This window comes from Acomys minous (assembly GCF_964271855.1).
Source record: "Acomys minous genome assembly, chromosome: 9".
Taxonomy (NCBI): Eukaryota; Metazoa; Chordata; class Mammalia; order Rodentia; family Muridae; genus Acomys; species Acomys minous.
In genome coordinates, this window is record NC_140490.1 from 29,476,026 (window position 1) to 29,493,021 (window position 16,996).

The 16,996-nt window shown below is 41.3% G+C and overlaps 1 protein-coding gene across 3 annotated transcripts in view; it reads left to right on the plus strand.

Moving 5' to 3' along the window:
• The window catches only part of LOC311606101 (cadherin-related family member 3-like), a gene marked incomplete at its 3' end in the record, with an annotated part of 75,813 nt that extends 62,957 nt beyond the window's left edge, over window positions 1-12,856 (plus strand). The window contains exons 14-19 of one of the 3 annotated variants that reach the window (XM_084797143.1): window positions 119-360; window positions 1,347-1,546; window positions 3,674-3,693; window positions 5,250-5,317; window positions 6,926-6,974; window positions 12,464-12,856. In XM_084797143.1, the coding sequence (XP_084653269.1) occupies window positions 119-360; window positions 1,347-1,546; window positions 3,674-3,693; window positions 5,250-5,317; window positions 6,926-6,974; window positions 12,464-12,627 (743 nt within the window). Of the gene's footprint in view, window positions 1-118; window positions 361-1,346; window positions 1,547-3,673; window positions 3,694-5,249; window positions 5,318-6,925; window positions 7,004-12,463 lie in introns of those variants that run through there. The other 2 variants (XM_084797144.1, XM_084797145.1) reach the window with 2 other exon arrangements.
• Window positions 12,857-16,996: the final 4,140 nt, after the last annotated feature.

A 16,996-nucleotide genomic window follows, 5' to 3' on the forward strand; every position in this document is an offset into this window, starting at 1 on the left:
ATAATACAAGTTTTAATCTATGTAGACATTCTGTGTTTTAACACCGTTTTAAGGTAGCTTGAGACCATTTGATGTATTATAAAATAATTCTAACCTTCCCATTATTTTTTTTTAAAAGGAAATGAAAACCTTCATTTCCAATTAGACCCAAGTCGGGGTTCCAATACTCCAAAATTAATTGTGAAGAATCCTTTCAACTTTGAGTCTGGGGCTGACCTGCGGCAGCAGTACCATCTTGTGGTGCATGTGCTTGACGACAACCTGAAACACGGCAAAGCCATCAAGCCCAGGACAGGAACTGCCGTCATAGATATCTACGTGATACGAACCACCACACCACCTCCTCCAACCAGTTCTGAGGTAAAGAGTTTCAGAATGTGATTTTGCACTTTGTGTTGTAAATGTCTTACTGCAGAGTCAAATGTCAGCCAGAAATGCTAAGTGAGCAATCAGGGCCCCACTCTCCCTTCTGTACCTTTAGTCTTTCACACTAACCCAAACAACCTTGGGCACTGTGCATCTGTGAACATATTATGTGCACAGGAATCAGTGAAAATTACACACACAGAGGGAGGACCCTAAACTGCTGGCTGAGTAAGTTGAAGGTCCTGCTCAATAGAAGGTAAACAGTTTTCAGTGAATCTCAACCACTAAAGACCTCTGCAAATGGACACTTTAAAAGACTACGCTCTCATAGTAATGGGCACCTATGATTTGCTAGGCATCACCCTGCATGTCTTATATCCACCATTTTATCTAATCTTCACTCCAACTCTACAACATTTAGCAGACATTTTTAGTGTCTTATCGCTGATAAAGCAGATAGGGGAAGCCTCTGCTGAATTACATAATGACTTATCAGCCTTTCAAGGAGGAAAGCTCCTATTTTCTAGGACTTAGAGTGTATTTTACTGTGTTTTGGCCTTTAATGCACAGCATTAAAAAGTCTTTTCCTTTGAGCACTTGAGTTTTGAGAACACACTGTGAATTCTAGCTGCACAAAAGGGAGTAGATAACAGGAACTCACAAGCCTAAAAAGACTGGGATGCCAGCCAGCTCAGTCTCTTAATTTTATAGGTCAAAGGGCTCAGGTGAAGAGAAGAGACATGCTTTGCTTTGGGTCACAGAGTGGCCGTTTCATGCAACTCTGTTCTCTACATTCTTAATTTGGTGGCTTTTTTTCTTGGATCATGTTTCTCATTGTTACCTAGGTTCTTATGCATATGTAGGCGTCTATACCCCACTGTCTGTGTGCCGACGGTGTGGCTCTGTCCTGATGCTACACCGTGCAAACAGATGTGCTTTGAAAGCAGGAACTAATGGTCTGCTTTGAAATAATTTTCCAGCAAAGAAAAGGTCTGACCATTGTGTACACCGCTATCAACACGTACAAAAACAGCGACTGGTACATTCCTTTCATCTTCACGCTGATGGCTATTTTCCTTGCTGGATTGCTTTCTTGGATGTGCTTTCTGCTTTGGAGATGTGGAAACATTAAGAACTGCTCTCAGAAAATGGCCAAAGAAGTTTCCAAGTCACAACCCAAGTATGTGATTTTTTTTCCCTTTCTCTCTAAGGTTTTGCTATGAAGAATTAAAATGAATTAAAGTTTGGTAATCTTAACTGTCAGTGATTCTGCATAAGTGTGCTTTAGAGAGACACAATACTGGGGTTACAGAACTCAATGGTCTCTTTTATGAGACTTCCCAAACCCACTCTACCCTGAAATACTTGGGTGGCTTTCTTTAGTGAGTGGCAATGTTCCTAGGAGACACAGTTTTGCAGCAGTCTCCTTGATCCCTGGGTTCTTACAATCTTTCCCACATTCATACTTCGGCAATTATCTCTGATTGTTAGATACAGGAGCTTTGTCGTAGATGCGTATCAGTTGGCAGTGGGGTCCACAGCTTGCCTCTTGACTGGCTGTGGCTTTTTGGAATGGTCTTTCTCAGCTGCAAAGGGATGCCTCCCTGATGAGGGTTGATGACCACACTTCTCTGTGAGCATAAGGACAAGTATTTAGATGTGGTTAGGGATTATGCTGTCTTAGTCAAGTGTGGGCTCATGAACTGGATAGGGACATGCTATCCTGGGTTGGGGGGGTAGGGCAAAAGTTCATGAGGCCTCAGTCCTATGCAAAGAACTACAGACAACTAAGGAAAGCCAAGAGCACGAGAAATAGTTTTTCCTTGTGAAGAACACACCAATTGGTTATTCAATAGCAAATGGTCAGCCCAGAAAACATATGTATCCATATAAGTATCATTATATGTATTGAGCAGGTTGTATATAAAATAAATCCACACACATATGTAGCACAGTTAATGAAAAAGAGGCTATGAATCTGAAAGAGAACAAGGAGGTATATTGGTAGGCTTTGAGGGAGTAAACAGAAAGAAGAAATTATGTAATTATACTGTAGTTTCAAAACAAAAAACAACAACAAAAACAAAACAAAACAAAACAAAAAAACCAAACCCAACAGAAGTTAGTTTGGTGGCATGTAAGACGTAGAGGCAATAACTATATAGGAAATTTGAGGCTAGCCTTAGCTACCCAAGACTTTGACACACACATGCGTGCACACGCACGCACATACACACACACACACACACACACACACACACATACACACACTGAACAAAGAAATATGTGGCTTAGAAGTTAAGGGCTCTTGCTGTTCTTGCAGAGGACTGGAGTTTAGAAGTCTAGTTCTTAGCACCAACTTTGGGCAGGTGACAACCCCTTGTAACTCCAGATCCAAAGAATATGACTTTAGGGCCCATGGGAACCTACCCACAAATTAAAAATAAAATAATAAATCTTACAAATCCAACCTACCAAACAACAACAACAACAACAACAACAAAGCCTGTCCAAACAGAAGAGCAGCACCATTGTAGGATGTACTGTCTGTGAGAATTCTTTTAAAATTAATAAGTTTGTGAGCAAACTAACTCATTTGATTTTGAGGCAAAGTGGTTTCATGGACAGATGTTTGACAATCACCAGAAGTTAATTTAAGCATGGGTAGGGAATATGTATCAGTTCCCTCTCCACACAATAGATTGGTTTTAAAGTTCATCTAGGCTAAAGAAATGGATAGAAAACACCAACTGCTTATGTTGCCATTTATCAATATAATTCTTCAGGATAGAGTATACCAAAGCTTCAAAGGCGAAGGTGGAGCCAGGCCTAGAGATGCAGGCCCATATCCCAGGTCTTTTCAAGGCTGAGGTATGAGGATTGCAGATTCAAATCCAGCACGAGTTAGGCCATTTATAAAAATAAAAAGGTAATTAAAGGAAGGGATATAAGTCACTGATTAAGTATCTAACTGGCATGAACAAGGCTTTGGATTCAATCTTAGTAACACACTTGCACACATGCATGCACATGCACACACATGCACACATGTATACATGCATGTATGGACACATGCACACAGAGTAACACACACACTTTAGAATTAGAATTGTGTTTTCATTAACAACACAGGTTATTTTTTTAAATGGTACAGTAAAGCAGATGGACACAGATAATGAAAACCACTTAATTACTTAAAGAAAAACTAGATATGATAACAGTCATATGTTAACTATTGAGTAAACTTACTTTGAATATATATTGCAATAATTTAACTGGTGTTTTGTTAAATTTTCTTTTTCTACAGAGGGATAAAATATGTTGTAGGTAAGATATAATTTGCTAATTATATAATTTAAAATTTTCATAAATTTCAGACTATATTTTATTGATTTTTGAGAATTTCTTGAAATGTATTTTAATCATAGTCATTCCCATTTCTCCTTGTAAATTTTCCGAGAGTCACCTTCCTACCTGCCCACTACTTTCCAACTTCATGTTCTATGGGAATGTCTGACCTACCAGGAGCCACACTCGTAAGAAAAGAAAACAACAGCTGCTACTCCCTTTGCCAGAAGCCATCAAGTGTCAACGGCTTGTGAGCCCCTTCCTCACTCCATGCTTGAGTATGGAGGGGCTTGTTCTTGTACAGAGCTTGCTCGGGAAGCCAAAGCTGCTGTGAACTCATACAGTGCTCCTGTAATGTCCAGAAGGCACGCCTTTGCTTAGGTCCTGCCTTACCTCTGGCTCCTCTCATCTTTTTCCTGCTCTTTCTTGATTGTCCCTGAGCCTTGGGAGGAGTGTTTGATATAAATATTCCACTTGTCGCAGAGTACTCCACTGAGAAGTATTCCCTCTACTTCGACGGGTTGTGTATCTTTTTGTGTCACTCACTGTCCATTGCACAAAGAAACTTCTCTGATAAGGTCCAAACTCTGCACTAATTTATTGGTATAGAGGACTGTTTGTCCCATTTGGCAGAAGGTAGTAGTGGATTCACTCCTGGTGCCTGGGAGCCCCTGACCTTTTGGTCTAGGCTAGATTTACAGTGCCAGGTATTCTTCCCCTTTTGTAGAGCTGGCCTAGAATGCAACCAGAAAACAATTGTTTATCTCACAACACTTGTGGGACTATTGCACCGTTGCCAAGCTGGGGGTTGCTGTGGCTCACAGGGTTACAGCTGAGCACTACTGGTGACAACTTCATACCCCCCCCCCCCCAGCTTACAGAGCACCTTCAGGTACTGTGGAACTAGATAGCAGGAAACGGCTTCCTAGTCAGTCCCAGCTTGATTTCTCCATGTGTAGATGACTTCAGCAGTGAGCATCGCCATCATCATCAAGTTGTGTAGGCAACCAAGGGCAGTGGCTGTGGTCTCCTGGGTACTTCAACCAACAACTGGACGAGAAGTGGCCCATATTTGGTGCTGCGATTTTTGTTTGGCAATCAGTGTAACTCTAACAATATTCATTTAAATGAATACACACATACACACACACACAGTATAAAATACACACACATGGACACTACAAAATAGAAAGTTTTAATAAACCTTTTCCAAACATCCTTGGTGTTATTTTAAAAGTATGGATGGTATCAAAAATTTGTGTGTTATCCACATAGAGGGGCCATACTGAGCATTTTGGTTTTAGTGTGTGTATTGTTGAAGTGTCCACACCTTTATTTTAAGTTTTATTTTGGTGGAGGTCACAGGACGACTGGAGGGATTTGGGTTTTCTCTTATTACCATGTGGGCACCAACCTCTCAGCAAGTACCTCAACCCTGAGTTGTTTTGCAAGCCCACATTATATCTTTAAAAATGCTACCTACTACATATTTGCTGCTTATTTATTTACTCATTTGTTTGTATTTTTTTAAACAGAAGATAGAAATCAAAAAGAAAAAAACATTATCACAGAAACAAGAAACAAAAAATTAGAGGTATTAACAGTAAGTGCATTTTTGTCTATTTTTGTTGCATATTGAAATTTTTTTCCTTGTAATCGTATGGTAAAATCTCTTCAAATATCATAGGAAGGAAATAAAATAATTTCAGGTCACCATTTTTGTTGAATTAGTATGTGTTACAAAGCTGGTATTTCAGATTAAATTTTAAAGTTGAAAATTTAGAAACTTGGTGAGGGCAAAATTTATGTAAAATATATATGCTTGTAGTAAAATTACTCTAGGCAAATGTAAATCTAACATTATTTCATACTACTTAGAATTTAGAACTATATTTGAACATTATACATATGACAAACGTGGGTAAATTCCTAACCTTAGACTCTTGAGCAGATTGCAAATGAACCCCCAGAGAAGTCACACTATTTCAAACTGGCCAAAGCATAGTCACTGAATTATCCATGTGAATACACCAAGGAGGGCAAGACCTTGGATCCACAGTGCACCATAGAACAAGAAAAGGCAGCTTTAGTTTTCATCTCCTAGCTTTCTCCTCTTGCCTTCCATGCGCACTGGAAATCCCTGCGATGGCCTCGTTTCACAGGCTGCCCCATCTCATCGCTCCTCTCCTCCACTTCTCGGTAAGGAGGCTGATGCCATCCAATCTTCTGAATTAGCTCTCTGGTGTTTCCAGATTGGGTGTCTTAATGACAGAGATGTTTAGTCAGAATCCTAGAAGTGAGATGCCCACGATTCTGCCGAGACTGCTTGGCCTTGAGGACAGACTGTTGTCTTTGTCCTCATTCCCTCTTATAATACTGGTCATATTGGATTAATATTCATATGCTTTCACTTTACTTCACTGCCTCTTTAAAGTATTTGAAAACTTAGTGGTATTCTGAGGTAAGGAATCTGGCATACAGCATGACCTATGATGCCTCTCATACAAGATTCCCATTAAGGGAGGTGTCTGAGTTAACAGAGGTCATGGCAGACAGCTCATTGTAGGGGGCGTGGCCAGGAGGAGGTAAGACTGATAGGAAGTTTTAGACCCTAATCTGGTGCTCCTTTACAGAGTAGAAAGATGGGAGACCTTCCAAGAAATTATGTCCTGGTCTTAGTTCTGTTGCTGTAATAAAATATTCTGACCAAAAAAACCAAAACAAACAAACAAAAAACAAAAAACAAAAACAAAAAAAACCAAAACAACTTATGGGAGAAAGAGTTCATTTTATCTGACAACCCCTGGTTGTGGTCTGTCATTGCTTGGCCGGAGCTTCTTGAAGCAGCTAGTTACATCACAGCCACAGTCAGTAGCAATAGATGCTTGGAGGCATAGGCTTCACCTGGTTATCTCCACTCTTAACAGCCCAGTGCCCCAGTGCAGGGAGTGGTGCCGCTCACACTCAGACTGGGTCTTCCCACAGAATGAACACAATTAAGACATGTCTCCCAGAAGTGGCATAGCCCAGTGTGATCTAGAAACCCATGACTAAGACTCTTTTGAGGTGACTCTAGGTTATGTCAACTTGATGAAAATTAGAACTAATTATCATAAGTCATTTGCTTAACGTTTTCAGCTCATGACAAAAGCAATTATAATAGGTTGACTTTATTTCCAATGTGAACATTATTTTATTTTATTTTTTAAAGGAAACCACTGTGTATGAGACTGTGTTTGATGGAGAAGCCATTGATCCAGGTATGATGCTTTTGTATCTTTTGAATTAAGTCCATTTTGTGGACTTAAATACTCAAAATATGAGTGGATTGATTATTTGCTATGCTTTGTGAAATAACTATGCTGAAGAAAACTACCTTAGAGCTGAGCCCTGGCAAAAAGGCCAGGAATTTTTATAATTTCACTAGTCAAAAGGAGCTGGACAGACACCTACCTTAAATATGGGTAAGGAGTTTAATTAAACTTCATTTAAGGGTAAATAAAACATATTTTAAAAAATTTTCTGATTATATATTTCTGGGTTCCAAGTGCCTCCAAAGGGTACTAGCTTAGAATAATAACCATATTATTATAACTAATACTTTAGGTTGCCAGTGATGTGATTGGTGGCACCTGGGCAGTTTTTTTTTTTTATCCTCATGAGCATCAGTGGTGTCCCTCCAGTACTATTCTGGTCTGATGTGGTGGGTCCAAAGTGATCATTCTCACATCTCGACAATATAGTCCAGCATTTGCAGGTCGTGCAGTTGGGTCCTATGGCTTGTTTCTCTGTCAGGATTAGCTAGATGTTCACTGTTCATAGCTAGATGGAGTTCCAGGGAGCTTGTAGCCTTCTGAGGCCCAGGCTAGGAAATCACACGGCATCACTTCTGCAAGTCTATTGGCTGAGCCAACACCCAGATTGTAAACAAGCAGGATTTCAGACCTCTTCAGGGTTAAGCTCCTTTATCAGCCTTCATATTTGTAGGCCTGACGGGCCACATATTTGCAACCTGTTTTCTGTCATTTATCTGTTATGAGTCCTGGAGCTACAATGCAGGCCTTACTTTCATTTTATAAAACACTCCACAAGGTCTTTGGTGCTGTGCACTTCATTCCTAAAGGAAGAAAGAGGACTTAGGAATGGCCAGAGACTTAGGAGAAGCCAGAGACCTGGAATTAAAAGGCTGAGGCTTAAATGAGTGTAATTTGCACTTTCCATGTGATCTTGGAGGAAGCGTTTACTAGCCCAGAGCCTCCCATTCATAGCAGAAGGGTGGGCATGATGCAGGCTTTGCCTCTCTCTCATATTCCTGGCACGTATACACTAAACTGTGTGCAGCTTACACATGGCTATAATAAACGTAAGAGCCACTTTGTCAAATGTCATGCAACATGAGGAATTAGTGACAGTGGACTCAGTGGCACTACAGAATCTTGTGATATTGCTTTCTGATTTAGCTCCTGCCAGCTCTGGGTGTCTCGGCATGAAGTTAGGAATATTTTTATTGCGGGCTTCTAGGTTTTCTCTAAAGAAAGTCATCCTTAAAAATATTTTACTAAATTGAAAACATATCACTCATCTTACCCTGTTGTATGTTAAATAGGCTCTTAGGAATTTCAATCTTCAGCAATTCATTAAATGTTTATGAGAACATATGGACTGCTTACCGGTGCCAAACATTGTTTGTTCTTCTTAGTCTCATAAAAATGAAGGGTGAGTTTTACTTTGAGAATCCTATGATGGAAATATCATCACTGTCCTGTTTGATAGGCACTGAGTCAGGGGCTTCAAGAATGGGCCATAGTCATGTGGCTTTTTTTTTTTCAAGACAAGGTTTCTGTGTAGCCTTGGCTGTCCTGGACTAACTTTGTAGACCAGGCTGGCCTCGAACTTACAGTGATCCGCCTGCCTCTGCCTCCCAAGTGCTGGGATTAAAGGCATGCGCCACCGCTGCCCGGCTAGTCATGTGGCTTTTAAAATATATATATTTTATTAATTTATTCATATTACATCTAAATTGTTATACCATCCCTTGTATCCTCCCATTCCTCCCTCCCTCCCACTTTCCCCTTACTCCCCTCCCTTATGACTGTGACTAAAGGGGACCTCCTCCCCCTGTATATGCACATAGGGTATCAAGTCTCTTCTTGGTAGCCTGCTATCCTTCCTCTGAGTGCCACCAGGCCTCTGTGGTCAAATATGGGGCACTAGATAGAGTTCGTGTGAAAGTCAGACTCCACTCTCCACTCAATTGTGAAGAATGTCCTGTCCATTGGCTAGATCTGGGTAGGGGTTGGAAGCTTACTGCACATATTGTCCTTGGCTAGCGCCATAGTGTGAGCAGGACCCCTGGGCCCAGGTCTGCCCATCATAATGTTCTTCTTGTAGGTTTCTAGGACCCTCTGGATCCTTCTAGTTCCCCATTCTCCCATGCTTCTCTCACCTAGAATCTCAATAGGATATCTTCCCCTCTGTCCCATTTTCCTGGTAAATGAAGACTTTCATGGGACATGCCCCTTGGGCTAGTGTCCAGATATAAATGAGTATATACCATTTGACTTTTTCTGCTTCTGGGTTAACTCCACTCCCTGGAATATACCCAGAAGATGCTCCAACATACAACAAGAACATTTTCTCAACCATGTTCATAGCAGCCTTATTCTTAATAGCCAGAACATGGAAACAGCCTAAGTATCCCTCAGTGGAAGAATGGATAAAGAAACTGTGCTACATTTGCACTAAGGAATACTACTCAGCTATTAAAAACAAGGAATTCCAGAAATTTGTGGACAAATAGATTGAACTAGACATGTGGCTTTCTTTACTTTCAAAGGCAGAGAGGAAAAGAGTTGATGTGACTCTTCAGGACAGAGACTGTTTTTAATTAATTAATTAATTTACATTACATCCCAATTGGAGCTTCCCCCTCCTTCTCCTCCTCCTAGTCTCTTCCTTTTACCTTCCCATCCCCCCTCCTTTTCTCCTCAGAGAAGAGGAGGCCTCCCGCGGTTATCAAACCATGTTGGCCTATCAACTTGCACAAAGACTAGGCTCATCTTCTACTGAAGCTAGACAAGGCCACCGTCCAGTTGGGGGAAGGGATCAAGAGGCAGGCAACAGAGTCAGAGACAGCCCCTGCTCCTGCTGCTCCAAGCTGCACACCTGTGACATACCTGTATATCCCATGCATGCTTCCTGAGTGGTGGTTCATCAGAGACTAAATTTTAAGTGAGGCAGCGGTAGATGAGGAGACAGAGAGATCTCTGGGTAGAAGAGCATCAGGCTGACTGTTAAGTGCCTTCCAAGCAGGCCAAGCCTTTTGCCAGGCTTCCTGGTGTGTGAACAGGAGAGCAGCTGGAGTGACTCCAGACCCTCTCCTGCTCTTTTCTATTGTTACTATTGCTGTTGCTATTTTGCATAGCTTGGTGCCTTAGTTAGGGTTTCCATTGCTGTGAAGAGACACTATGACCAAGGCAAGTCTTATAAAGGGAAATATTTAATTGGGGCTGGCTTAAAGTTTCAGTGATTTAGTCCATTAATGCCATGGCAGGAAGCACGGTAGCGTCCAGGCAAACACAGTGCTGGAGGAGCCAAGAGTTCTACATCTTGATCCAAAGGCAGCCAGGAGGCAGCTAGCTTCCACAGACAGCAAGGGGGAAGTTCTCATTCCACACTGGGTGGAGCTTGAGAATAGGACACCTCAAGGCTCACCTACACAGTGAAGAATGTCCTCCAACAAGGCCACACCTCCTCATAGTGCCACTCCCTAGGGGCAAGCATTCAAACACATGAATCTATGGGGGCAAACCTGTTGAAACCAGCACACTGAACCTAGGCCACACTGATATGATTAGAATGGGTAGCCAGTGAGCTCCAGGAACCTGCTTGTCTCTCTATCCCAGAACTGAGTTACAGATGTACCTACGTCCTAGATTATCATTATTTTTTTAAACATTTTGTGCATGTAGTTGTAATGCACTTTAATAAAATTCACCCCTTCCTTTTCTCCTCTCCAGCTTCTTCCCTCTCCTTCTTCCAACACAATTTCTTCCCAACTTTATGTGCTTTTATTAAAAAAGAAACCCTGTCAAGTCTGCTTCGTGCTTCCCGTGTGTATATAGGAGCCCAAGTAGCGTCTTGGAAGCCACATCCCTAAGAACACTGACTCGCCCAACCCCAGCACCAATTGTTACTAATGGTCCCTCCCATGTATAGACTGAGGTTTGGCCTGGCCTGGTTTTGTGCATGCAGTTACAGTCATTTGGCTTGTTTTGAACCCGACTGTTAGGTGCACAGCTTGGCTATAATTTTCAGGTTCCAATGTGAACTGTTAGATAAGGGTAGAGGTTGTTTAGTTGAGTGTGTGTGTGTGTGTGTGTGTGTGTGTGTGTGTGTGTGTGTGTGCATGTGTGTGTGTGTGTGTGTGTGTGTGTGTGTGTGTGTGTGTGTGTAGAACAGGGTTTTCAGTGAAGAACGTTAACATCCGTATTAGAAGAAGAAACATCCTTCAGTGACTGGATACTGAGGACTGGCTCAACATAGCACAGCTTTACCTGTATGGGTCGTTTCTTATTGTCGTTGACTGAATGTTTGGCAGGACATAGACTGTGAGGCACAGGACACAGCCTTCTCCCGATCTTTGGCTGTTAATCATCGAGCTCTGTAGTCACTTACAGATGGTGCAGCATTGCCAAGACAGTTGACGTTTGTGTGCCTCAGTTTCCCCATTTCCAATATGTAAGCTCCTCTCCACCATATTAAGTGTGTTTGGCACGAAAACATAGCACACACTTCTCTAAATACTTCGACTATCTGACCAGCACTCCAGGAAGAATTTTTTTTTTACTGTTGTTAATTTTTTATCTAGCCACATATTAAATAGCCATGACTTGATATCCACCTTTTCGAGTCTTATCTTCCCAGCTCTCTCTCCAGTACATCATTGTTAGCTCTATGAAGGTTGGTTGGTAAATATTCTATCAATTAAGGTACCTTAGGGAATGGGAGCAGGGGAAGATTCAGTACAGTTCTGAGGGCTTTTTTTTTTTTTGGTAAACTCTAAAAAATAATTATAAGCTCACAAAAATTGTCAAAATTAATTCATATCTCTCTGTGTCCAAGGTTCTTCTAAAACACTGGTTTTCAACCTTCCTAATGCTGTGACCCTTTAATACATTTCCTCATCTTGTAGTGGCCACAAACCATTAAATTATCTTATTGCTACTTTATAACTGTAATGTTTCTACTGTTATGAATTATATTATAAATATCTGATCTGAAGGGTATCTGATATGTGACTCCCAAAGGGGTTGTGACCGAAAGGTTGGGAATCACTGTCCTAGGGAATATATCTTTGATAATTACAATACATTGTCCAATGTAAGAAACTGACATTGGCATAATACAATCAAGTAGACCAGAGGCTTCAGATTCCATCAGTTTTTGCATGTAGTAAAGTATGTGTCTCATTATGGAGAGCTAGTCATTTGTGGAGAGTAATGTAACTGCTGAAAGTGTCAGTGTGTAGTACTAGTCCCTTTACAAAGGATCCACTGGAAGGCTCATGCTTTTAAAGGCATGTGAGATCACAAGCCATCTCCTTTTGCTTCCTTTTCTTTTGGTAAAGAGAGAAAGACTTCAGAAGCCAGGCCAGCCACTCTCTGGACCACACAGCAAATGGTCAATAAACAGTCAGTGCAAGTTTGTCCATCTGTTTTCTCTATGCTGTGTATTTCTTTTTCCACAGTCTCTGGGAACATATATGTATACAACAGCCGAACAGGTGCAAGAAAGTGGAAGACACTCGGGCACCAGGAAGAGTCCTTTGGGAACATGTATTCCCTCACAGAGGTCTGTCCCTTGGAGGAGTCAACAGCTGTGAAAACTCCCATGCAACAACAGTTCCTCTGAGTGATGCCATCTTTGTACGGATTACTAGTGTGGCTACCTAAATTTAAGCTGGAGACCTGAGTTGAAAAGATGTGTGTATGTTTATTTATAGCATTTTAGAATCAGCTAGTTCAGACAGAGGCAAAAAGAGCTATCTAGTTTTGAGTCTCTGGTTAGGTTTTGTTGAAAACTAGAAACTATATCTGTATACACTCTGTGTAATGCCTGTCTCAGTAGGGTGTAGCCCCATACCTACTCAGTAAATAAAGGAATTTGAGTATATGAACTGAGTTCCCTCGCCTTTGATTCTGGTCACTTATTCCACTGTGACTTACAGGAGAGAAACGGGAATCTTCAGGAAAGGTAATTTGTTTTGTTTCATTTCATTTCTTGTAGTCATAAAAAATGTAGGATTTTACAGAAGGACAATTGATCTTGCTTTTAATTTTCTTTTTATAGGTCTATGGAGGATGACCACCTGAAGGCTTTACTTATTAATGACTTGCTAAGGAAATGTCAGTGTCAAGCTTTTTGAAAGCCATGTACTTAGATTTTAAAGATTCATATGGGCTTTCTGATTCCTTTTGATCTGGAGACCAGAAGACAGAAGAACAGGAGGTCACAAGCCTGGTTGAGAGGCTATGTCAATACTCTTTCCACAATGACGTTGCCTTGGGATATTTGTACTCTTAATCATAATCAAAGTAATATGTACACCATGAACATTCATAAACTAATATTTGAATTGGGAGCTATCAGGGACTTGGATTACCACAATTGCTTTAGCATCCATCTCTGTTTGCACAAGTTCAAAGTTTGGGAGACATGATCTTCCAAGAGCAAATACCTGAAATTAAGCAGAATTATTTCTTACTTATGTCTTCTTTGAGGGACTGATCCTCAAGAGGCATTGTAGAACAGAGGCATCAATGAATTAGAAGCATGACAGTTCCTTTAGTTTCCCTGAAGTCCAATATTTATTCTTTCAGAAAATATATATAGAAATCACTGATCTATCTGTCTGTCTGTCTATCTACCTTCCTACCTATATATTTATTTTGGTGTGCGTATTATGTAGACATAGATGCACATCATGCATGAGTGCATATGTGTAGAGGACAGAAGTTAATGTCTGGCTTCTTTGCCAATACTCTCCACTTAAAAAAAATTGTGTTTGAGATCATTATTTAGCGATAGCTGACCTGAAATTCACTTGGTTGTCCAGGCTGGCCTTGAGCACACAGAGATCAGCTTGCTTCTGTCTTCTGAGTGCTGGGATTTAAGATGCATGTAACTATGCCTGGTTTTTCATCTCTTTTTTTGAGCTAGGAGCTCACTGACTTGGTTGGGCTGCCTGGCCTGCAGTCCCCAGGTGCCCATCCACCCAGTCTTCCCTGCACTGGGATTACAGGCATGCATGGCTGTCCTCAGTTTTTTTTTTTATATGGCTGCTGGAGAGATTCATATTTGTGTGGCAGCTTAACCTGTGATCCACACCCCGCCCCTAAACTTCACTGCTTTACTTCTGTGTCAGCACCTCCTGACCTATAAACTGGGGACATCTGAACATGAGGGGGTCAGTACATAGTTCTGGGCTGTGTAAGTTGGAACTAGTTGATAATTATCTTAGCAATGTCTGTGAAAGGAGCAGCCTGTTTTTTCCAGATGGCAGGTAATTCTCCTCCTGGGGAGAGACCAGAAATTGTCTGCTAAAGTGCTCTTCCCCCTCCAACAAGGCTCTCTTAGGATCAATTATGGTTTGATGAATCGAGATTCCTGAGCCTCCATCTGCTGCCACCAGGCTTCTAGGCGAAAACACAAACACTTATAAACTTTCTTTTCAAAGTCTAGATTGGATCAATTTGTATTGGATCTGCCTGTGCCAAAGCACAACAAATGAAATGTTAAGGTGGTGCTTGTTACCCACATACACAGGCTCGTTTCAATGTATTTGCTTGTTTGGGATCCAGTTGCAGACCTGCCAGGAGAATAGACCTGGGATGGAAATAGTCTGGAGGAGTTGTTCCCAAGAGACGTGGAAGAGCTGTCCTCAAGGCGAGGCTTTGCAGTGGAATCTTGTGTCTCTGTTAACTTGCCTCCAACCTACATTCATGTCTGGCGTCGCTGCGTGTCCAATTTAATAATAATGATTTTATCAGTTTCCAGAGGTGCCATTGGCACTGTCACAAACTGAGCAACTTAAAACGACAGAAGCATATGAATCCCTGCACCATCCTGGAAGCTAAGATACTACGTGATTGTTAATGGGGCAGATGATCATTTGGTTTCTGGGGAGGAAGGCTCCCTGTCTCCTCCACTCTCTGATGGTCTTTAGGTGTGTCTCGAATCCCTGTCAGCTACGCAGTACATTTCCCTTTATGTCTCTGTCACACTTTCTTCTGCTGCACATTGCTTTGTCATTGTTATGGGTTCAGTTTTCATTTGGCCTTTTCTACTTTACACTGACATCGCACCTGCCATTGGGTGTGGCCTTGGATGAAAGCCTGTCTGCAGTAAGCACATGTTCACAGACTCCAGGAGTTAGGACATGACCGCACCAGTTTGGAGGGCCACCATTTGATCCAATATGGTACTTTTGAAATACTTTAATAGGTATGATTGTTAGGTCTGTTGTCTCATGCCTGCAGACCCAGTATTTGGAGAGAGAAACAGAAGGACCGGCATCGGTTTGAGGCCAGCTGCGTCTGTGTAGTGAGGTCTATGCACCATAGGCTACAGAGTGAAAACCTGACTCAAAAGAACTTCACTCATCCACTTGCTCAATGTGGGTGTGAGATACAGTAATGTAATTTTTAAAAATTTATTTGTCTCTCATATATTCCATCCCCACTGCAGTTTTCCCCTCCCTCCTCTCTTTCCTGTTCCCCCTACCCAAGCACTCCTTCTCCATGTCCCTTCAGAAAAGGACAGACATCCCAGGGATATCAACCAAACATGGCAGATCAATTTGTAATAAGACTAGACACCACCTCCTAAGGCTGAATGAGGCAACCCAGTAGGAGGAAAAGATCCTAAAAGCACGCAGAAGAGTCAGAGGCAGTCCTTGCTCTTAGACAGAACCTTAGTCAGGTCACTCTCATAGATTCCTAGGAATTTCCATTGCACTAGGTTTCTACCTCATCCCTGAGATGCAACCCCCTTCCCCCATTCCAGTATTCTCTCCCTCCATCCTCCCTAACCTGATCCTTCCTGTTCCCATCCCCACCTGCCTCCAGTCCACCTATCAGATCTATTCTATTTCCCTTTTCCAGGGAGATCCATGCACCACTACCACCCCCTTGAGCCCTTCCTGCTGCTTAGCTTCTCTGAGTCTGTGGATTGTAGCATGACTGTCCTTTACTTTACAGCTAATATATACTTATAAGCGACTGAAAATCATGTTTATCTTTCTGGATCTGGGTTACCTCACTCAGGATGATTTTTCTCTAGTTCCATCTACTTGCCTGCAAATTTCATAATGTTATTTTTTCTACAACTGAGTAATAAGCCATCGTATAAATGTACCATATTTCTTTATCCATTCTTTGGTTGAAGGACATCTAGGTTGTTTCCAGTTTCTGGCTATTAAGAGTAAAGCTGTTATAAACATGATTGAGCAAGTGTCCTTTTGGAACGGTGGTGCACATTTCTCTAAGTGATGCTTGGCCATTTGAGATTCTTTGTTGAGAATTCTGTTTAGATCTGTACCCCCTTTAAAAAAAATTGGATTATTTGGTTTGGTGGTGTCTAGTTTCTCGAATTTTTTAAATATGTATTTTAGAAATTATCCTTCTTTCAGATGTGCAGTTGGTGAAAATATTTTTCCATTCTATCCTATTGATGGTGTCTTTTGCCTTACAGAAACTTCAGTTTCGTGAGGTTCCATTTTTTGATGTTGTTCTTAGTGCTTACACTATTGGTGTCATTTCTGTTCAGGAAGTTGTCTCTTGGTCCAATGTGTTCAAGGCTCCTCTCCACGTTCTCTTCTATCACATTCAGTGTATCTGCCTTTCTGTTGAGGTCATTGATCCACTTGGACTTGACTTTCGTGCAGGGGTATAGATATACGCATCTATTTATATTCATCTACATGTTGACATCAGTTGATGGTACTGTCTTTTTTCTATTGTATAATTCTGGCTTCTTTATAAAAAAAATCATGTGTCCATAGGTGTGTGGATTTAGGTGTGGATCTTCAATTCAATTCCATTGTACAACCTGTCTGTGTTAATGGCAGTATCGTGTGGTTTTTATTGCTACAGGTTGGTAGTACAGCATAAAATTGGGACAGTAATATCTCTGGTTGTTCTTTTATTGTACAGGATTGTTTTAGCTGTCCTGGGTTCTTTATTGACATTGATTATTGTTTTTTTTAAGGTATGTAAGGAAT